The sequence below is a fragment of the Vanacampus margaritifer genome, chromosome 17, assembly GCF_051991255.1.
Source record: "Vanacampus margaritifer isolate UIUO_Vmar chromosome 17, RoL_Vmar_1.0, whole genome shotgun sequence".
Taxonomy (NCBI): domain Eukaryota; kingdom Metazoa; phylum Chordata; class Actinopteri; order Syngnathiformes; family Syngnathidae; genus Vanacampus; species Vanacampus margaritifer.
In genome coordinates, this window is record NC_135448.1 from 11,441,153 (window position 1) to 11,462,858 (window position 21,706).

At 42.8% G+C, this 21,706-nt stretch overlaps 3 protein-coding genes and 1 long non-coding RNA gene across 15 annotated transcripts in view; 2 read left to right on the forward strand and 2 right to left on the reverse strand.

Annotated features, from left to right (window-relative positions):
* The window catches only part of akap9 (A kinase (PRKA) anchor protein 9), a 42,959-nt gene extending 33,488 nt beyond the window's left edge, over positions 1 to 9,471 (forward strand). For all 12 annotated transcript variants that reach the window (XM_077549437.1, XM_077549444.1, XM_077549446.1 and 9 more), the window contains 17 exons: positions 392 to 2,368; positions 2,456 to 2,513; positions 2,833 to 2,960; positions 3,074 to 3,253; positions 3,456 to 3,626; positions 4,482 to 4,587; positions 4,669 to 4,852; positions 5,027 to 5,177; positions 5,238 to 5,534; positions 5,606 to 6,076; positions 6,204 to 6,383; positions 6,664 to 6,870; positions 7,825 to 8,060; positions 8,145 to 8,239; positions 8,662 to 8,785; positions 8,860 to 8,990; positions 9,080 to 9,471. In XM_077549437.1, coding sequence (XP_077405563.1) covers positions 392 to 2,368; positions 2,456 to 2,513; positions 2,833 to 2,960; positions 3,074 to 3,253; positions 3,456 to 3,626; positions 4,482 to 4,587; positions 4,669 to 4,852; positions 5,027 to 5,177; positions 5,238 to 5,534; positions 5,606 to 6,076; positions 6,204 to 6,383; positions 6,664 to 6,870; positions 7,825 to 8,060; positions 8,145 to 8,239; positions 8,662 to 8,785; positions 8,860 to 8,990; positions 9,080 to 9,126 — 4,743 coding nt within the window. In that variant the 3' untranslated portion in view covers positions 9,127 to 9,471. The remainder of the gene's footprint in view (positions 1 to 391; positions 2,369 to 2,455; positions 2,514 to 2,832; positions 2,961 to 3,073; positions 3,254 to 3,455; positions 3,627 to 4,481; positions 4,588 to 4,668; positions 4,853 to 5,026; positions 5,178 to 5,237; positions 5,535 to 5,605; positions 6,077 to 6,203; positions 6,384 to 6,663; positions 6,871 to 7,824; positions 8,061 to 8,144; positions 8,240 to 8,661; positions 8,786 to 8,859; positions 8,991 to 9,079) is intronic.
* A 45-nt stretch (positions 9,472 to 9,516) lies between these two features.
* cyp51 (cytochrome P450, family 51) lies at positions 9,517 to 15,118 on the reverse strand. Its single transcript, XM_077549459.1, has 10 exons — positions 14,833 to 15,118; positions 14,648 to 14,746; positions 14,094 to 14,270; positions 13,889 to 14,015; positions 12,821 to 12,995; positions 12,183 to 12,302; positions 11,917 to 12,112; positions 11,760 to 11,855; positions 11,505 to 11,673; positions 9,517 to 10,259 (listed from the first exon to the last, which is right to left on the reverse strand). Exons 1-10 carry the CDS (start codon positions 14,995 to 14,997, stop codon positions 10,081 to 10,083), a joined length of 1,503 nt encoding a protein of 500 aa, XP_077405585.1. The 5' UTR covers positions 14,998 to 15,118; the 3' UTR covers positions 9,517 to 10,080.
* LOC144037729 (uncharacterized) lies at positions 13,754 to 17,766 on the forward strand. Its single transcript, XR_013289026.1, has 3 exons — positions 13,754 to 14,222; positions 17,323 to 17,467; positions 17,557 to 17,766. It is a non-coding gene; the product is annotated as an uncharacterized LOC144037729 (long non-coding RNA).
* On the reverse strand, positions 16,109 to 21,189 carry krit1 (KRIT1 ankyrin repeat containing). The gene is made up of 16 exons (XM_077549458.1): positions 21,054 to 21,189; positions 20,802 to 20,958; positions 20,647 to 20,739; positions 19,904 to 20,033; positions 19,477 to 19,720; positions 19,284 to 19,399; positions 19,076 to 19,219; positions 18,860 to 19,016; positions 18,665 to 18,772; positions 17,822 to 17,978; positions 17,539 to 17,690; positions 17,287 to 17,453; positions 17,123 to 17,210; positions 16,832 to 17,038; positions 16,636 to 16,752; positions 16,109 to 16,478 (listed from the first exon to the last, which is right to left on the reverse strand). The coding sequence occupies exons 1-16, from the start codon at positions 21,153 to 21,155 to the stop codon at positions 16,389 to 16,391; spliced, it is 2,229 nt and encodes a 742-aa protein (XP_077405584.1). The 5' UTR covers positions 21,156 to 21,189; the 3' UTR covers positions 16,109 to 16,388.
* Positions 21,190 to 21,706: the final 517 nt, after the last annotated feature.

Sequence of the window (21,706 nt, forward strand, 5' to 3'; positions counted from 1 at the left end):
AAAACAGAATTGTCAATAAATTACTACAGTAATTTCTGGACTATAAGCTGCTACTTTTTTCACTTGCATTTGACCCTGCGGCTAATACAAAGGTGCGGCATTATAAAGGAAGCGCAAAAGCGTCAGGCAGAGCAAAACAAACCAAGTGAGCCCAAATACAGTAGGAGAGACAGAACGAGAGCCAGACAATTTGCGCCCTCATTATGGAAAAGAAAGTAGCAGGAACCCGGTGCGGTAACATTAAAACACCTGCGGCTTATATGTGCAACAAACTCGAGTATTCCCCAAATTTAGCTAGCGCGGTTTATAGTCAGGTGCACCTTTATAGTCCAGAAATTACTATACTTAGAAGGTATGAAACTTGAAGCTCAAATGTGTCTTTTCTTTCCAGGTGAAAGCCGAAGAGGACAAAGCAGACAGGATAAACCTTCTCAAGGAGCTCCAAGACGTCCGAAGCCATGCGGACTCCACCAAAGATGAACTCGACAGCTACAAATCCCACAATGAGACGCTCCAGGAGGACATTCAAGTGCGTGAGGTCTCTATTTCTGAACTCAAAAAGGAGCTCCAGGAGGTCCAAAAGAACGTGGATGCCACCAAAGAAGAAGTTATCAGCTACAAATCCAGTAATGAGAAGCTCCAGGAGGATATCCGGCTCCGCGAGGTTTCCCTTTTGGAGCTAAAAGAGGAGCTCCAACAGGTCCTGAAGAATGTGGACACCACCAAAGAAATAGATAGTTACAAAACGCACAATGAGAAGCTCCAAGAAAACGCTCAAGTGCGTGAAATGTCTATTAGTCGACTAAAAGAAGACCTCCAAGAGGTCCACAAGAACATGGACAGTACCAAAGAAGAACTCAACAGTTACAAATCCCACAATGAGAAGCTCCAGGAGGAGATCCAGCTCCGTGAGATTACCATTTCGAAGCTCAAAGACGAACTCCAGGAAGTCCAGAGGAACGTGAACTCCACCAACGAAGACGTGGCAAGCTACCAATCCAGCAATGAGAAACTTCGGGAGGACATTAAGGTGTGTGAGGTCTCCATTTTGAATCTCAAAGAGGAACTCCAGGAAGTTCAAAATAATTTGGACTCCACCAAAGAAGAACTCAACAGTTACAAATCCCACAATGAGAAGCTCAAAGAGGACGTTCAAGTGCGTGAAGCCTCTATTTCTAAACTTGAAGTGGAGCTGCAGGAGGTCCAAAAGAATATGGACTCCACCCAAGACCTGACAAGTTACAAATCCCACAATGAGAAGCTTCAAGATGACGTTCAAGTGCGTGAGGTCTCAATTTCTAAACTCAATGAGGAGCTCCTGGAGCTCCAAAATAATCTGGACTCCACTAAAGAAGAAGTCAACAGTTACAAATCCCACAATGAGAAGCTCAAAGAGGACATTCAAATGCGTGAAGCCTCTATTTCTAAACTTGAAGTGGAGCTGCAGGAGGTTCAAAAGAATATGGACTCCACCCAAGACCTGACAAGTTACAAATCCCACAATGAGAAGCTTCAAGAGGACGTTAAAGTGCGTGAGGTCTCAATTTCTAAACTCAATGAGGAGATCCTGGAGCTCCAAAAGAATCTGGACTCCACCAAAGAAGAAGTCAACAGTTACAAATCCCACAATGAGAAGCTCCAGGAGGAGATCCAGCTGCGTGAGACCAACATTTTAAAGCTCAAAGAGGAACTCCAAGAGGTGCAGAAGAACGGGGACGCCGTCCAAGAGCTGAGAAATTCCAAATCTCACAATGAGGAGATCCAGCTCCGCGAGGTCTCTATTTTGAAGCTGAAAGAGGAGCTCGAGGAGGTGAAGAAGATTGCCGATACCACCAAAGAAGAACTGAGAAGTTCCATATCCCACAATGAGAAGCTGCAGGAGGACATCCAGCTCCGCGAGATCTCCATTTCGAAATTGAAAAACAAAGTCCGGGAGGCGCATGCGACCCCGAAAAAGGCGGCCGACTCAGCCTCGACGTCTCCTTCTCCTGCTGCGTCCCCTCAGCCTTTCTCCTCCTCTTCCTCGTCCAACTCCCAGCCCAAGAGGAAAGCAAGCGCCAAGCAGCCCCTCATCAAGGGGAGCAAAGACAAGACGTCCATATCCAGGAAGTCCGCAGTTCCCTCCAGAAGTCCCGAGCCGCCCGCGGCGGACGCTTCCACTCAGACGGCCGCTAGCGAGGAGCTAGAGGAGGTGATGGGAGAAGTCCGGGAGAAGGTGGTCCAGATGCAGGAGTTGCATGCGGCCGAGATCCTGGACATGGAGGCGCGGCACATCTCGGAGAGCGACGCCCTGCGCCGCGACGCGCACAACTTGGAGGACGAGTGCAAAGCGCTCAAGGCTGTCATTGACAAGCTGCGCGGCAATGAGGTGAGCACAAGCAGAGATCTGTCTTTGAAATGAATTGAAATGCCCCGAAATCACCTTTTTTTTTTTTTAATGAAAATCTTTTTTTAGGTCCTCTCACTGAGACAAGATCGGCCACTGTCACAGTTTAAAGATGGCTACACGAGTGGTAAGGTCAATAATGATGCTAATGATAAACTTTTAGTTATGATTAGCAGTGAGCTTCGGTCCAATAAAAGACTATTTAATGCATATCTCGACATTTGGGGTGCGATAGAATTTAGTGATGGTGCATTTTAAAGTGGAACGATTCAATTTGGTGACTGTCGCATGGTGTTCCACAGGGTTCAATTCTGGGGTCTCTTCTGTTTTCGTTATATCTTCTGAACTTGGGTTCCATGATAAGAAAACATTTTCTGATTAACTTATTTTTTTTGTTACACCTAGTTATGGTCCTTTTCTCAATGCAAGTATGTTCCTTGTCACAGACAGCAGCTCCGATTATAGCCAGAGGACCGGATATGACCTTCCGACTGGACTTCAGCAGGAGTTTAGGGTGACACCTGAAGGTGCCAGAAGAGAAGTGGATGACCCTGTATTACCTGATAAGATCAAGGTAAAACCTGAATTATTGTGGAAATTAATGTATTTGTGTAATCCTAACCTAAAACCCTAACTGAGATTTGGAACTCTACTTTTCTAATGCCTTATTGTTGTTTCTCCGTGCAGTCATTACTGCGTGAGGTGCACCAGGAGGGCATGCAGGTTCTTTCGCTGTCAGAGCTTCCCGTTTCTGAAAGTGAGCCTGGTTGCCATTTGAACCTGCAGGTCTGGCTGAAGGAGAGAGAGGCCCTGCTGGCTACTGTAGAGTCCCTCAAAGGCCTCATTGCTCACATGCAGACCACTCAGGTTTTTGTTTATGACACTTTTACCACTTTTAAAGCATTTCTTGGCACCTTTTCTCACTTTTTTTGCCTGCACAAATCTTCAAATAACAGACATAATAATAATGATAATTTGTCTAACGAAAGTCCACTATCTAAATGCTAACATAAAATGTGAAACGGCCTAATGAAAATTAGCATGGTTAATGCTCATATTTGTGTGCTAGGTGTCGGGCGACTCTGCGGATTGGCGTGCAAAACTCTTGGAAGCGGTGCGCCAGGTGTTCATGAGGGAGCGTAGTGTGCTTAAGTCCGCCCTCTACAGCCACTTAGACCTGATGGACACCAGCGATGCCGTCATCCACCTCAACCAGCTGGAGCGCAGGCTGGCCGAGCAGGTGACAATAATCCCACTCGTATCACTTTTAGAATTTATATCGCGGTATTAGTAGGAATTATTTTTTTAAAACTATGTTAGCATAGACATAATAAAAAAGCTGCGATTGACTGGCGAACAGTTTAGGGTGTACCCCGCCTACTGCCTGAAGCCAGTTGGGATAGGCTCCAGCGCCCCCCGCGACCCTTGTGGAGGACAAGCGGTTGGGAAAATAGATGGATGGATAATAACAATGTTAAAACAGTTTGAAACAATCAAAATAATTTTAATTCGTTATTCACAATTGTAGAATTTATTTGTAAATTAATCATAGTTTAAATCATTATTCAATTTTTAAAATATATTTTAGTTATTAATTTCTTTGTTTAAGTCCGGTTAGGCTATACTGACTTAAAAAAAATTGTAGTAACACACAAAAAAAAATGTACAGTATTCCATTTATTTGACTTATTATAAAACAATGCATTATAGCGTCAATTATTTTATTTTTTTATTTCACTTTAGCTATTTCAGATGTAATATCAGCTTGATATCTAATCATGAAATAAATAATGACATTGCTATTATTTGAATTGCTTTAAAAAAAAAAAATTAATGATGAAACACGGCTTCATTATATCTTAATTATCAATTAGAAATAAAATGTAAAATCATTGTTAAAATTAATTATTGAAACAATTATTCAATTATTGAATTAAAAAAACAAATGTTTTGAGTAATTCATGTATTTTAGATTTACTATATTAATGAAGCAAAAATAATTTTAAAACTAATAATTAAAATAATCATAATTTCTCCCCCCATTCGTTTTCTTCTAATCATCAATCGAATGTTGGTTATTTCGGTCCGTGTCCAGGATGCTCATCACAGAGAAGCACTGGGTTCCCTCCACACAGCAGACCGCTCCAGTCTCATCACTGAGATCCATCAGCTCCGAGGTCAGATGGAGCTCCTCCACCAAGGTAAGGAGCTTTGAAACAAGCTGCGACGTGGCATATAAATGGAAAGACACACTAAAGAAGAAGTTTGATTTTCTCCTTTAGGTGCACGACCTGCCACCTTATTGGGTGCGACGGCGCATCTGGGCGGGGGCGATGCCGACGGAGTGCCGCGGGCCAACAGGCTGCTGCTGGAGGAGCTAAAGGGAGAACTGTCACAGACCAAATTGGAGCTGGAGACCACGCTCATATCGCAACACAAGCACCTCAAAGAACTGGATACGCTCAGGTTAGATTGGACAAAATGTCTACAAGAGAACTGGAAAGTTTGTCTTCTTAAACCAATAATGTAAAAAAATATATATATAATAATCAAAAGAGGAATATTTTAGTAAATATAAAATGTTCTGCCAACAGAGCAAGGTAATTTAACTTGGAAAAACTGTGTTATCATTGTCTGCAGGGTGGAGGTATCGCAGAAGGCCTCTGAGGTGGACGCGCTGAATGAGCAGCTGTTGGAGGAGAGCCGGAAAGGCCGTGAGCTTCAGTGGGCCATGGAGAAGGAACACTGTCGCGCAGGGAGGAACGAGGAGAACGCTCGAGAACAACTGGAGGTAAAACCTCGTCAGCTCATAGCGGCACAACACAAACCAACTTGGACTTTGTTTTCCAAGGACTTGAAACTGGCTTTGGAGGAGCAAAAAAGCCAAGCGGAGGAATTGACGTCCACTTTGGAGCAGGAGCGCCAGACCTCCTCCCGCCTCTGCCAGCAAACCGAGAGGGAGAAGCTGAGCCTCCACAGGCACCTCCAAGAGCTCCAGGTGCAGCTGGAGACGGAGCGAGCCAAGGCTCGCGAGATGAGCTCCGCGCTGGGCACCGAGAGGGAGCTGCGGGTAGGCGGAGGCCCAGCCAGCCAGGAGGAGAACCTTCTGGAAGGACTGCACCAAGAGCTGGATGACAAGCAGGCAAAGGTGGGGGTCGGGCTGTTGTGTGATTACCAACAACAAATAAATAAACAAATTAATTAAATGGTGTTTTCTAGGTGGTGCTTCTCCTTAGCCAAATGGAGGCTGAGAAGCTTGAAGTGCTGAGAAAGGACGAGGCGCTAACACTGGCGGGCCTCAAGGCAAGGCAGCACAACGAGGCTCTGCTGGATGCCCGGGCCCAGCTGGAGAGCCTGGAAGCCCGGCTGTCAGAGACGCGGGACCTGCTGGCGAATGAGGCGGCGAGGCGGAGGAGCCTGGAGGAGGACAAGGAGCGACTGGAGGAGAGGTTGGCTCGGGAGGGCGGAGCTGGGCCGCTGCCCGCGCCACACCACCAACATCACCATGGCCCTTGGCGCACGGCGGACGCCATCTTGGGTAAACTGCACCTGGTTTCCTCCAAGATCCGCGGCATGGCAAGCAAGGCCACTGCTGAGATCACCAGTGAAGAGCTGTCGCTGCTCCAGTCCAGTGTTGATGATGTCATCAGCATGCTGCAGCAGTCTCCAGCTCTTCCATCTATCCCTGAGGTGAGCATTGCTAATATAATGTATAATAAAATCATAACACAAACATAATACTCGACACAAAATGGTGGATAACGGCTAAGAGATGCTAACAGAAATGCACTTCTCTTATGTTTACCCCCCTCCTTAGAGCGCCGCCCTGTTGGCAGGAGGCTCCTCATCGGGCTCATCCCTGACAGAGCGTTTGCTCCGGCAGAACGCCGAGCTAACAGGTTTCGTGGGCCGCTTGACGGAGGAGAAGAACGACCTGAGGAACCACTCCCTGCGGCTGGAAGAAGAACTCCGCTGCTACCGGCACGCGGGCAACACTGTAACTATGACATAAATGTTCAAGTAAAATTAAATTCTTCAAATTAAATATGGAAAATTGACATTTACTATACATTGAACCCATTCTGTTTGCTGCTAATTGCACTACAGTATGTATTTTCCACTGCTGCCTGGTATATTGTGGCACTGCAATGAAGGCGTGCAACACTATGTTCTGACTTGAATGTTTACTAGAAAAAACACAAAAATATAAATTACTTAAAAATATATACTAACAGCAATGGCGTGAATCATGACAGTATTCTTCCTCCCTTTTGCAGTCCAGCGGGAGGAAAGGAGCGTCCAGGCCAGACTCTGCCGACGCGCTGCTGCTCTCTCAGGAGAAGGAAACCTGGAGTCGAGAGAAGGTCCGTTTGGAGAAAGCCTTACATCAGGCCCTCGCTCAGGTGGCCCGTCTCCGAGGAGAGATCAGAACCGGCATGCTGAGGGAGATAACCGGACCTGAGGCGGACAACGCTGCACTCAAGGTCAGATGCGAATATTATGGATTAAAATTACAGGCTCCGTGACCCACAACAACTAGGGTGGGTAGGTAAATTAGTAGGTAACTAGCTAAATAGGTAGGGTGGCCAGATAACTATGGTAGGTTGGTTAGGTAAGTAGGTAAGGTTGGTTCTGCATGTATGTAGGATGGGTAGGTTGCATAGGTAAGTACGGAAGGTTAGTTAGGTAGGTACTACTCGGGTAGATTAGTTGGGTTGGTGAGTTGTTCAAGTTAGGTAGAGTGAATAAGTTAGTAGGCAGGCTGGTTAAATAGGGTGGATAGGTTAAGAAATATAGGTGAGTTGGGTTGGCTGGTAGGTAGGTTGGTTAGTTTGTAAGCTATGGTTGGTTTGTTAGGATCTCTAGGTAAGTTAGTGACTTGGCTGGCTTGGTTGGTTTGATTTAGTAGGGTGGTTATAAAGGTAAGTAAATCTGTTGGTTTGGTGGCTAGAGTGGGTATTTAGGTTGGTTAAGTGGGTAGGTTGTCTGGTTGGTTGGTTTTGGTAGGTTGATTAATAGGATGATTAGATATCTAAGTTGGGCAAGTAAGTATTAAAACTGTGTGTTTGGAATATTTATACCACAACAGCGATTGTGTTGGTAGAGGGATTGGTTGGCTGTTAGATAGGTAGGTTAGTTAAACAGGTTGGTAGATAAGTTGCTGCAAGTAAGGAGGGGAGGTTGCTGGGTAGGTCATTAGGTAGGTAGGTTAGTAATTAAGGGTTTGAGTTGGTTGGGTAGGTTAGTCCACTTGTTAGGAGAGTTACGTAAGAATGTTGGACGCTCTAGGCAGGTGGTTGTGCTGGGTAGATTAGGTAAGTAGGTTAGTAGGGTTGGTATTTTGGATAGGTTGGAAAATATAGTTGGTGAGTTGGTTAGGTAACTAGATTTGTTGGTAGGCGACTAATAATCTTAGCGTCCCCGCTTGTCCCCTGCAGAGGATGTACGGCAGATACCTGCGCTCAGAGAGCTTCCGGAAAGCTCTGGTCTACCAGAAAAAGTACCTGCTGCTGCTGCTAGGTGGCTTCCAGGAATGCGAGGAGGCCACGTTAGCCCTTCTCTCCAGGATGGGGGGCCGACCCTCGGAGGGGCAGGGCGTCGGCCTAAGGTGGCAGCGCGGGCGGGGGCTCACGCGCTTCCGCTCAGCTGTGCGTGTCTCCATCGCCCTCTCCAGGTAAGTCGCAGAGAGAAAATAATTCAGCGATTTGTATTTATTTATTTTTTTTACTACGGTTACTTGTATTTTTTTTTCTTCAAGAATGCGTTTCCTTGTCAAGCGCTGGCACAAAACGACGGGCATGAGCAACACGACTTCCTGTAGCCCTCAGAAAAGTGAAACCACGCAGATGATCGGTAAGTCAAACACGATTGGGATCATCACTTAGTTGTTGTGGTGCCATGTTGAACTTCCAGTGAGCAGTTTGAAATCGTGTGAAAGCGGTAACACCATATTTCAAACATCTGCTCCTCATTCACACCTGAGACCTGAGACTGGGGATGGGAAAAGGCTAATTGGGCCCAATTTTGACATTTTCACATAGGTGTGTACTCACTTTTGTTGCTTGTTTAGGCATACCTGATAATTTACACACTTCACACGGACTACATTACATTGTAGAAAAAAGCCATTACGTCTGTGATAAGATCTAATGAAATATTTAAAAAACTGAAGGCTGGACCAAATGAATGAATGAATGAATGTTTTTTTTTTTTTCGGAAAAATCATTATACATAAAACAAACATTATGCAAAAAAACTCGTGTTTTGTTCTTCAGGCACTGACGACAGAGATTACCTCCACCCGGGCGGAGATATGTACCGGGACCGAGGCGGGGGCTCAAGCAGGGGACGCAGCGGGCGGGAGTCCCCGCGGTCGCCCATCTGCTCCGCCCAGCACAGGTAGGACAAAATTCAGGAGCTTCCACTAAGGCTAAAAAAATGCAATTTTGATTGATGAATTTCTTGTATGTAAGGTTTCACGCGGCCGGAGATCCCGGGATGCTCACGTGCGCCCACCTGCAGAGCTACGACCCTGACCGAGCCCTCACCGACTACATCTCCAGATTGGAGGCCCTGCAGAGGAGGCTGGGGAGCGTCACATCAGGTTCACGTCGCACATTTACATGACAACGGAATCTCTTCTCTGTTTTAAATATGAAATGTCTTCTCTTATTTCTTCGTCGTCTTCTCCAGGTGCTTCGTCTTCGCTCGCTCCGTTACATTTCGGCTTGAGAAGATAAGACACCGAAAAAAAAAACAAGTTGCCTTTTCTGATGCAAACTGTTGTCTTTCCATATGGACCAAAACACTTTATCTGTGTGATACAGGTTTGCGTCGCCGCCACTTGAATGACATAATTTAATTCAACTACAAATGGTGTATATTTTGTTTGTGGATAATTTAAAATTTCTTTTTTGAGATTAATTTATGTTTGTGTGGGTGTTGGTTGCGAGCAAAGGGGCTTAACTGGATTCTTCTACACACTTGTTTTGTTTCAAGGCCCCAAGACATTTGGAGAGAGCGTATTTTTATAGAAGCTTTTCTGACTATTTTGTCAAAAACTGAAATAAAGGAAAATATTTGGACATGGTTTTTAATTATTGTTGACTTGAAAATGTGGGAGTTCAAAATGTGATCATTCACAAATCTCGTTTATTATTTATATTTGACAGAGATAGAGAGAGTTCCGAAATTCCCGCGTATTATCGAATGCAGCGTAAAGATTCATTTAAGAAAACTGGGGAGTTGGACAACAAGAAATGTTTTAAGAGGCTAGTAGCACTCACAAAACTTATTTTGCATTTGTAACCCTCCACAAATGTGGACTTTATTTTTACATTAATTACAAAATGAAATGTAATTTCCTTGTTTGAAAGACTGAAATTTCCTACTTTCTCATTGTCTACACACTGTAGTCTTTAACCAAGTGTAATATTCTCATAGTTTTCATGCTGCATTCAAGGAAACTAAGAAATGGCACAATTACCTGGCAAAACAAACATGGCAAACAACTAGTTGATTTATGTGACGAATTAGCTCGGAGAACCGCCTCGCAAATTGCACTTTTCCTTGTTGTTCCTTGTTAACTTTGAATGGTCATTGAATGCAGCATGATTGGAAGACCCTAATCAGCTTCTTCACAGCACTGATGCTGAATTAGTGGTCCGTTTTACGTGATATTCACTTCCAAGTCTTCAGTGTTTCCTTCTTTTATATGCGATGATGGGATTGTGCGGTGTGTGTATCATAGTGGTGTAGTTGATGGTGGGGAAGTATCCGTCCACCAGGTCGAAATCGTATAGGCGCAGCATTGTGGACCAGATGGTTTTGATCTGCACGTAGGCGAAGTTCTCCCCAATGCAGCGATGTCTCCCTGAAGAAAAAAATATAAATAAATGAGTCATTAAATTAAAAAAATAATAATAATCAAAATGGTTGGACTTATAGCATAATTGCCAATGTTATTTTTAACTTAAAATCAATCTCCTGTTTTTTTTGTTTGTTTGTTTTTTAAACGTGTGAAACAATCCAGGTCACGGTAATCAGTAACAGCTGAATCGAGGCAATTAGATTCTTGTTTTGTTAAAACAAAAAAACTTTTGTGAAAATGTCTACAAATACCTTAGGCAAGTATGCTATTTGACTACAAAAGAATCCTTACACAAAATACAAAAATAAAACACATTTTGTATATATTAGTTGTCCTGAGCCAAAATGATTTTGTTTTCAAAATGACTCGACACACAAATGATACTAAACACAATTCTAACAAATAAAAAAGCTACTAAAACCTTTTTGGAGTGACTTAGCACAGTACATGACTTAGCACTAGCAGATATGATTTAATCAAGCTAATTTCTCAGGCCATGTGTAAACCTAAGGTAAGTCCTCTTTATTTTTCATATTTTCTTAAGGTTTACAGCCAGCATGGATTATGTTACTCAAACGAATGCAACCCTGTTACTCACACACATATATATATATATATATATTCATAAAATATATTAATTTCCAAGTTTTTCGTTTGTTTGTTTTTTTTACAGCCAAGTGAGTTGTTGACCGGTTAGCATAGCAGCTAACACAGCAGTATGTTGTTGATCAGTTAGCATAGGAGCTAACACAGATAGCATGTATGCTTAAACAAAGACTCTAACATTAGCGTTGATTTTCAACCTTGCTACTTATCACACACACAAAAAGACATGAAGCTCATCTTTTCATTATGGTTGTTGTATGGTAAGTTTTAGTTTTTTTTCTTGACCAGTAGTTAGCATAGCAGCTAACAGTACTCTTGAGCAAAACGTAGCATAGCTGCTAACACTACTCTTGAGCAAAATGTCTATATTTTTGGGTGATCAAACATCCTCATTTGGAAGACAGACCGTTTCTTACTATTAGCATTTATTTTGTGTCCCTCTTACTCTAATTGAGGCAACATAAAATACAATTAATCAAATCTACAAAAGTACGGAAGAGTTGAGCTGGATGAATCAAATTACAGTATATGATGTTTTTGTCTTCTCTTTTCTTGAAAACATAACAAAAATGATCAAATAAATGGTCTGTTTTGAAAAATGTTTGTACAATGACCCAATACAAATATGGCGTTTTGGCGTACCTGCTCCGAAAGGCACATAGGCAAATTTCTCGCCGGCTGCGGGATTGTCATGGAGGTAGCGGTCAGGGTCGAACCGTGTCCTCTCACGCCACGTATCCTGCAGTCGGTGGTTGACGGTCGGGGAGACGCACACCTGGTGGCCCGCGGGGATGGTGAAGCCCGATGTGGTCTGTGGCACCGATGTGAGACACTAGAGTTACTCATCATAGCAATCTTTTAAACTGAGTTGCGGCTTAAAGCCAATGATGTCATTACCTGAGAAGAGCGAGCCATCCTCATCATGGTCATAATGGGTGGCCGTAGCCTCAGAGTCTCCTTCAAACAACGCTCCAACAGGCTGAGATCCTTCAACTGAAAATGACATAACATACTGTTAATTATGAATTAATTCACATTTGTCAAGGCGTGGTACCTGATCCAGGTGGAGCGGAGGCAGGTGGTCACCACACACGGCCCTCTGCTCAGCGTAGCAAAGCTCCTGTGTGGCTTTGTCCCTGGCCAGGAAAAAACCCAACCAGGCACTGGTGGTGGACGACGTGTGCTGACCGGCCAGCAGGAGGCCGATCAGCATGCCCGAGACCTCGTCGTCTGACAGCGGCCGGCCATCCCTGACAAACGACAAAAAGTTTGAAATCCGCCAGCTTTGAAGAGGAATTATTATTTATTTATTTATTTTACTTGTAGGTTGCATCCATAAGCGTCTGCAGAATATCGTCCACTTTCTCCTCAGAGCTTCTTCGCTTCTGAATCACCTTGTAAAATATGTTCTTGATCTCCCGGTGAGCTTTGTCCCGCTTTCTAATGACGACAAAATATCTTAAATCATCCTTCACCATTGAAATAAATGCAAATGCCATTAATCTGTTCCATCCTCACAAAAAACACCAATTTATTTTTTTTTATTTTTTTTTTAACTTCAGTATCAAAAAACATGCAGTATTAGCAATTAAATAGATTTTTTTTAATAGTTGGTTCATAGATTCATCCTCCAGCTCCTTATTGGCCACCAGAGGGCAGTATAATACAATACTAATACTAAAGGTACCGCTGTAGTTCCTTGGCTATTAAATGAGGCTTTAGCGCCACCTTGTGGAATCTTAGGGTGTTTAAAAGAGCATAAAATTACTGACAAATATTTTTTTTCCCCAGCAAATAATTCCAGATAGGTAAAAAAAATAATAATTGAGATTGGGTGAATCCGATGTAAATGGCGAATACATGGGCGAACGCTGTATTAGTGATTATTTGGTCCCTGATAGGAAAACTACACCCCAGGATCATAGTTCCATATGATGATGATGATGTCATCGTCCCACCTGAAGCTGGGCAGCGGCAACCATCCGGGCAGCAGCCAGGCGGCGTGACTGAATCCTCCATCTAGGTCGGCGTAGAGCTGAGCCACGTGCTCATTCAGCAGGCCGCGGATCTCCTTACCGTGCAGGCAGCTGCTGGCCGTCAGGATAATAAGCTCGGACAACGCCTCGAACAGGTCTGGAAGGAGGGAAAAGCTTTAATAGTGCTGAAAAACAGTCAGAAACGGAACAAAACAACAGTGGAAGTTGACCAGTGTGTATTGTATTGTTATTTTTGACCATCTAATATTGTTGTAATGTTATGTCAAATATTGATATTTTACTAGGGCTGCACTTTTATGTCCAAAATGATATTATTTCGATCACTGTTCTATTTGTGATCATTAATCACAATTATTCATGTTTGGGAAAACATTTGTTTTTACTGTGCTACTTTTTAACAATTTGAAAACAGTTTTCAGTGTAAAATTAAACTTCGAAAAGTATGGTTTATCATTTTAGAATACACTAATTGATATTAAGAAAATCACATTTACCCAAGAACTAAAAACTGAATAAATATGCTAGTATCTGGCTTATTATTTAGGCAGTTTATTGAACTCCTAATCATGCGTTCGCCCCCTAGTGGTTGGGTGACTACTAGTTGAGAAAGCAATTGATTATATCTGCATCAACAATCGAGTTAATTAATCGCAGCATCCAAAATTGTTATCACAATTAAATATGGTTATTCGTGCAGCCTTTTTTTTTCTAAACTACAAGTTATTAAACCATTTGCCGCACAAATGCTTTTATAAACCACAAAACATTTTTTCTACGAACTTCAACGTTAATTCCCCCTCCGCTCCACAAGGTGGCGCCATGTACCAATGTACCATTCTAAATCAATTATTTTTGTGAAAATAATTATTGCTGAGAGTTGTATGTAAGTTTATTGGCTGTGTTTACATCCAACCTTTTGATGAAAGATGCCATGTCTTTGTTAAAATAAAAGTTAGAGATACAATTTCTGAAATATGTTGAGCTATTGAACCTTCTGTCACACAATTGTATTAAATTTATTAATCTTACTTCTCTGGCCGCTGTCTCCCCATCGCTGAAAATAGTCGATGGTCTCTGCCTCAATTATCTTGACGTGTTCTCTAAAGTGAGCGATGTTCAGACCCGTCTTCAGCATCTTCTTTTGTTCCAGAAAGATCTACACAAACATAAACGACATCCACGGTGAGACTTATTTCACCGTTTTGGACAATAACGTGTTCCGGTGGACTCTCACCTGGTTGGGGACATCGTAAGCGACTCCTTTGCCGAAGACTGGCGTGGTTAGTCTGGAGTAGACGTCCTCGGCGTTCAGGTCCTCGTTCTTGCTGTTGAAGAGCAGCGTGGCGGCGTCGCTTCCCAGAAGGTACGTGAATGTTTTGCCCACCATGGTGAAGCTGAACACCGGTCCGTACTGTGGAAGTTAGAGGGTTAACTATTTGTCCGCATCTTGAACCTTTCTAGCTGTGATAATGCAACGGTGGGGATTTTTTTTTCTGTCAGGCCTTGTAATTTTCAATTTTATCTCTTTAAATTGATCAATACTGTTTATATTAGTGTGTAGCCTTAGGTTCTTTTTTTTAACCAATTGAAACCCTTGGGTTGAATAATACAATTTAGGTTACAATGGCCTCTTTCTAGCTTGTACTCTTGTAAATTGAAGTTTGTTTTCTACCATATTACATCACTACGTTACCCTTACATACGTCATGTCATTAATTCGCACTATATATTTTTTTTATAATATTTAAAAAAAAAAAAAAAAAACATTAGCTGTAAGCTTGAACTTACTTTTTCGTAGGCGTTTTCCAAAAAGTCTATGGGACTTTTGCCAAATGCAACAGCATGTCCCAGGAAGGGGACACTGGAAGGGATGTAAGGTGGATATTTCTGGAGGGAGGGGAAACAAAACAACAACAAATAACGACATTATTTAGAATTTAAGCACAAGCTTCATTCACTTTAATGCAACTTACCACATTCTTGTCAGAAGTCTGTCTGGGAAGTATTTTGCTGTAAAAATATCCTAAAGTGAGCGTGACGACAGAAACAGCCAGGACCAAGGAAGTTAGGTTGTCGTTCATTTTGCTCACAGTGTCTTCGAGCAGTTTAGTGCTCATTTGGTACAAATGCATCGACATGTTTAAAAATTCAGTTTCACGGTTCGCTTTTTAAGTGTGCGAACGGATCTTTATAATCTCGGACAACTCCATCTAAAATTGTTGGAGCGCTGCTGCTGTTGCGCTACCTGTCAACGTCGGTCCCGCCCCCGCCTGAGCGACTGTCGTTTATGATTGGCTGTTGTTTTCGTGTCTGTCAAGTGGTGACTCCTATGATTGGTTGCTTAGTCTGAACCGATGTCGGGTGTTATGATGTCACTGCGTGGCCAAATTATAAATAACTATGATTGGTTTTTATTTAAACACATTGATTGCTCTAAAGTCCGTCTCACAAGTCATAGATTTCTATGTATTATTTTAGCAAAAATATGAATACAGTTTTGTATTTAACTATTTTTTTTCAAACTATCTAATAATGTCACAAATTATGAATGCGAACATAACTAACTAACAACATATATATATAACAACGAACATAAGTAGCTTTATTTTTTCGTCATAAAACGCACTTATTCCGTAATAACTTGTGAAAACGACTGCGTCGTCAAGTCGTCATAATAACGGAAATTTAAGAACTCAAGTGTTATAGAATTTTAAATCTTTCTCGGCTAAATTAATAAAACGGGGTTGTGTTTACATACTAATTAGCTTAGCGGCCAAGGCTAACCATTTATTAAGTCCAAATTTAGCACAATAAACTAGCGTTTCCTGACTTTTATTGAGCCGAGGCACATATTCTACATGACTAAATTCTCACAGTAAACCACCAAACAAAAAATGTCACAAAAAGTAGGCTATGTAACAGCATTATTATCTTCACTTGCGAGTTTATTTTGTGCTGCAACGGCTCGTATCTCGAAACAATTATAAATTGGGTGCTCGTAAATCAAGTACAGTATCAGCTTGCACTCTACTGAAATACCGTGATGATTTTGTCTCAATTTACTTGATCAGTTGAAATTCGGGACTTGCATTTATAGAATACAGCTAGAGAAATATCATTCAATTTGCAAATTGCAATACGTCGCTTGCATAGATAGATGAACATAAATCCATTATTTGTAGTAAATGAAAATGTTCAGAAGATGAATAATAAATCCATTATTTGTAGTAAATGAAAATGTTCAGACTATTTAAGTGGAATTATTTATTTAATCCTCTAATTGTGCAAAATTTAACCATAATACATAAAAAGGACTGACAGACTCTTATTTGAACATCATTGCATTTATCAAAACAAATTATTAAATAGCATATCAACATAACATGGAAATACAAGATTTGTCAAAACAATCCCAAAACACACACTGGACTTGTGAATATGAACATTAGAAAACTGCCCTGTGTTGCATGTAATTTATTATTCGGCATTGGAATGGTTTGGCAGCTGCGTCATCCTGAGCGCTTTTGGTTCAGCCGTAAGTGTATTTCTCTGTGGCGCCTTTGTCGTTGGGTATCATCTGTCCGCTGAGCTTCATTAAAAGTTTCACAATGAGGCCGGCCTAGCAATAATTATGAGAGACATTCATTATTAATACCACTTAAATGTGTCAAAAATCATGTAAAAGTTTCTTCTAAGCCATAGAATTACTCTGATCACCGGGTTGTATTTGGAGAGGGTGTCATTTTGTCAGATGTTCTTTTACGGACCACGTTTACCTGCTTGGTGTGCACGACGAAGTTCACTTTGTTCTCTCCGCTGTGCACTTGGAAGTACTGGTCGGCGTGTCCGAGCTGCCACATGAACGTGCCGTACTCCAAGCTGATGAGAAGCACCTTCAAGACGAACCGACGGAGCATGCAAATGAGAGGCTGCAAGTATTTTCCGGCGAGAAGACGCAACACAACGGCGCACCTTGGTCTCCATGTTCATGAGGTGCAGTCCCTTGGTGTTGACGCCCACGTAGACGCGAATGACCTTGTGGTTGCTGGCGCTGGCCTTGGTGTACACCTGGCCCGTGAAGAAGGCGGCGCCGTAGGTGGGGATGTCCCAGCAGTTCTGCAGGAAGAGCCGCTGCAGGTGGTGCATCTCCTTGCTCACGCCTTCGCTGGTGCTCAGCGCCTGTTGGCAAATAAGTTCAAACGTTTTAAACAATGACGGGGGTGGGGGGGGCCGTGTCCAAACTTCTCCAAGCTTCCACTCTACTTTATATTCATGAAGTATCCTGTGGGTCCAGTGGTACGCTTTGCTTTTCACTTTCAATATCGGCACAATGGACTTGAGATTTTCCTCACTGAAAACAAGAGAACGTTAGTCAAACTGTGTGTATAGCAAAAAAACAAACAAATCAGATTCAGTCAGTGTTGTACTTGAGGAAGCCTTGCTTGTGCTTCTTGCTTTCATAGTTCCCGTAGATGATCTGCAGCAGGAAGCTGGCCAGCGTGATCAGCTTGCTGTCGGGAGCCGGAAAGAAGCCCTTCAGCAGGCAGTGGCGGGCCTCGTCAAACAGGATGAGGATGGCCAGCGGATCCTCCACCTGCCGAGAAACAGGTAAGTCACGCATTCTTATGCTGTGCTTTTAGCATTGCCAAGTTTTAAGCTAAGCATTTTAGCTGAGTGACCTTTTTCTCAATCTCTAGGGGCAAGCGGACGTCCCTGCGGAGGAAGAGCTGAGGCGTCTCCCTTTGCGGGTCCAGCACAGTCAGGTCCGTCACGATCTCCGTCCAGATGCGCAGGTGCTGCACGGGCTTGTGATACGGCTTCAGCTGTAAGTCTGTGACACATGTGCCTCTTATTACTACAGTATACATATTATATCCATCTTTAAAAATAAAAAAAATAGTCAGTGGTCGGGCGCATCCGCTTTTATCCTTAAAATAAGGAGATGTTAGCTAGTCTGCTCACGGAGGTTTTCGGAGCATATCCAAATGGTGAAGTACTGCTGGGTCTCTTGAGACAGACGCATGCCCTCCATGATCTGCTGCACGGTGGTGTTGTTGCCGTGCTTCAGCTCCACGGAACGGTACGAGCCGTCCATGCGGTAGATGCGCACCTTCTCGTACTGTAAAGAACATATTTTTAAAAATTAATAAAACACAAAAAGGAATTGCTACAAAATAGGGATAGACCGATTAGCGGCTCCGATATTCAGCATTTTGTCGAATATCGGCATCGGCCATTTTGAAGAATCATATGGTCCATTTTTTTATAAAAGTGTTAACTTTAGAGAACTAATTACATTTTCAGAGATGCTCCTGACCCTGGAAAAATCTCTGCACTTTCTGTTTTTGTTTGAAATTAAAACTAAGATAAGTACAAATTTAATGCTTAAAAATTAAACATTTTTGGAAGACTTTATTTACTGTAGAAAACAATTATTGAAGTTTTTATGTAACTTTTAAAAACATGCTACTGCCCCTGGGAGATCCTGCAACTTTTTGTTAGATTTTTAAAACAAAGATTTTTTTTTTAACTCCAATATTTTACAAACCCTAGAAATAATTCAATAAGCATGTGCTTTAAAATTACCAAAAAAATAAGAGGTGGAGTTTGTATATTTTGCCTTTTAGTGAAAATGAATATCAGCTCCAAATATTGGTTATTGACGTCCTTGACCACTAATAATCGGTATCGGTCTATCTCTACTACAAAATTTCCTGTGCATAACAATCTGTGGTGGACTACAGTGGGAAATGACCCCCTCTAGTGGGCATTGTGTTAACTGCAGTGGGTGATTGTGGGACTCACCGGTTTGCTGCTGGCTTGTTTAAGAAGCTTCACGATCTCCTCCCATTCGTTCTGCTTGTTCTCCTCACACACTTGCAGTGGTGATCGCTTCTGCTGGTCTTCTATGTGCTGATGACCACACAGTAAAGGAATGACATAAAGAGTCCTAGTATTTATTTTGGGGCAAATATTTTTGTAGTGTATTTTTGGGCTCACCCGGTCAATCTCGGGGTGCTGCAGTAAGACTTGGACGATGTCACCGTGGCCGCCTCTTGCGGCGAAGTGCAGAGGTGAGCTGAGCTGCCCGTTCAGCAGGTTCGGGTTACATTTACCTTTTTCCAACAGAAGCTTGGTCGCCTCTACTTTGCCGTGCCTGGAAGGACAAATGACAAACATCACGAGACGAATCGACGCGGTTTTGTGGATCCTCACCAGCATGCGTAGTGGATGGGAGCCCAGTGGTCGCTGTCCAGCTGCTTGACCGAAAAGCCGCTGTCCAGGAGCTTGGTGAGCAGCTCCGTGTCTCCCTCACAGGCACTGCGGTGGAGCGGGAAGTCGTCCACCCACTGACGATCCCTGCAAAGACAAAATGAGGATAAATGACGTATTCAGGAGAGGAGAAGCTGGATTGAGGCCTCACTTGTCCTCAGGTGTGCAGTTGGCGGCGTGCTGCCACGTCTCCCTTGTCGGGATCTGGATTTTGGAGTAGTCGGGTGCTCCGAGCCCAAAATATGGGTTGATGATAACTTTATCCACCTTGCAGACATACCGTTTTTTAATTAAAAGTATTTAGTACATATTTATCTGAGCGAGCATATTAAACCTGGTCTCACCCGGTTGGTGTACTGCAGATCGGAGCCATAGAGCGGGTTTAGGATGCACATGTCCGCCTTCTCCAGCGACATCATCTTGCTCTTAATTTCGAGCGCCGTGTAGCCCATGTGGAGGCCCTCGTCGCTCGCTCGGCCCTCGCCGCCGTACGCCGGGTTGCTGACGTTGGTCTTCACCCTCTCCACGGGCGCTGGCCGGAACAGGGCTGGGATGGCGTGAGGCACCGCGTGCTGCTCCGCTAGCCACCTGGAAGTGGGCATGTATTGGAACCAAGTCAACATTTGTGGATGTTGGAGGGGGCGTGGCTTAAAACGTAGGGAAAGAGTAGTCAACCGAGGGTTTGTGACTTCAACTTTTGGATTGTGCAGTTGTATGGATAAGGGCGAGTGGGCTTCAAAAAAGTAAATATGATGCCAAATTCAAGCTCACTTGTCCAAGGCAAGGAGCATCTTGGCAGTAACAGGGCAGAAGTGGATGCTGGTCTCGCTGCAGACCTTCATGATGTCCTGTAGGCACCAGAAGCTTGGGCCGCCCGAGTTGTGGAGCGGTTTGCTGTTGTCTGTCAAAAAGCGCTCGTTATAACTATTTCTACATTAACTCATTCACTGCCATTGACGGCTCTAGACGTCAAAAATTCATTTAAACTATTTCTATTAGTTTCACTTTTTTTTTCTCCACTTTTGTTAACAAGAGTATGAAAACCTAGAAAAAAATGTATTGTACATATAGAACACATATTAAATTTGTGATTCGCTTGAGTTCAAATTAAGTCATCAAACAAAAAAGAAAATATTATTTAAAAATTAGGAAAACCCAGAATTGTTTTTATTGTACATATAGAACAGATATAAAATTTGTGATTAATCTTGAGTTTAAATAATTAAGTTATCAAACAAAAAAGAAAATATTGTTTAAAAATTAGGGGCATCAGACGATTAATTTTTTAAAATTGTAATTAATCGCATGACTTCAATAGTTAACTCACGATTAACCACAAATTTTACATCTGTTCTAAACGTACAATACAAATGTTTTCTATGTTTTCATACTCCTGTTAACAAAAGTGGAAAAAAATGTGAAACTAATAGAAATAGTTCAAATGAATTTTTGACGTCTAGAGCCGTCAATGGCAGTGAATGAGTTATATTGGGGGGGGGGGGGGGGTACAACACCTTTGACGCCAACTGGCACCACAAACAGCGACGCCTCTTGGACGGCGTTCTCCCCACCCAGGGGGAATTTCTTCATGTGAACCACACGTTTACCTGGAATACAAACTGGATAACGAGCCTCATCTGAAAAGCAAATTGAATCGTCCCATGCTCACCGATGAAGCTTTGGTTGTTGGACAAGGGTTTGATGGTGTCTGCAACATAGTCCAAGATGGATTTGGATTTGTCTCCTGCCGCTTGGATCCTGGTTGTCGGGAGGACTTTCTTCCTTTTCTTCTCCTTCCCTTCCAAGGGCACTTCACTCAGGAGGATCTCAACACGGAGATGCACATAGTGAAACGATTGTTTAAAAACTTTGCGATATAACAAACGGTGACATGAGGGTGTCACTATTTTTGAATGTGCACCTCATAGGCTTTGGCTCTGTACTCCTTGGAGCTGAGGCTGACTTGGTTCTTGGGCCGGAGGACAGCGACAAACACGTCCTCCAGGCTGTCCTCGTTACCCATGACGACGGCTTTTAGGGCCAAATGCTGTGGAGTGGCATGTCTGGGATGCCAAACGACAATCATGACTATACAATTATTTTAACCGATGAACGCATGTTTATTATAAGGATTTGCAGGCCAAATGTTTAGTAAGATGTAGTGCTTTCGTTTCAAGTGTTTATTATGTAGTATGCACCCCTGTTTTGGTACTAATAATTATCTGTAATGGCCATATTAATGTACCATAATGACGCCAAAGTAACAATCGACTGAATGAGCAAATCCAGCCGATTGTTACTTTGAAGTCATTACGGTACAGTACTGTACAATATAATACAGTCGTACTGCTACTTGTTGAATTCATGATGGTGACGCCCCGGAAACCAAAGCACGTCTGTCGTTCCTACATGCTAATAACAAAAAAAAAAAAAAACATAGTTCTGTATTCACAACGACTCTTACGGATTTGAAGCCACGTTCAACTACGTAGAGTTGAATTACTTTAACGACAAATAGACGCCGTTTGGCTGTCCTAGCTTTGGATGCTACACGGCATCATCGGTTAATTCGAG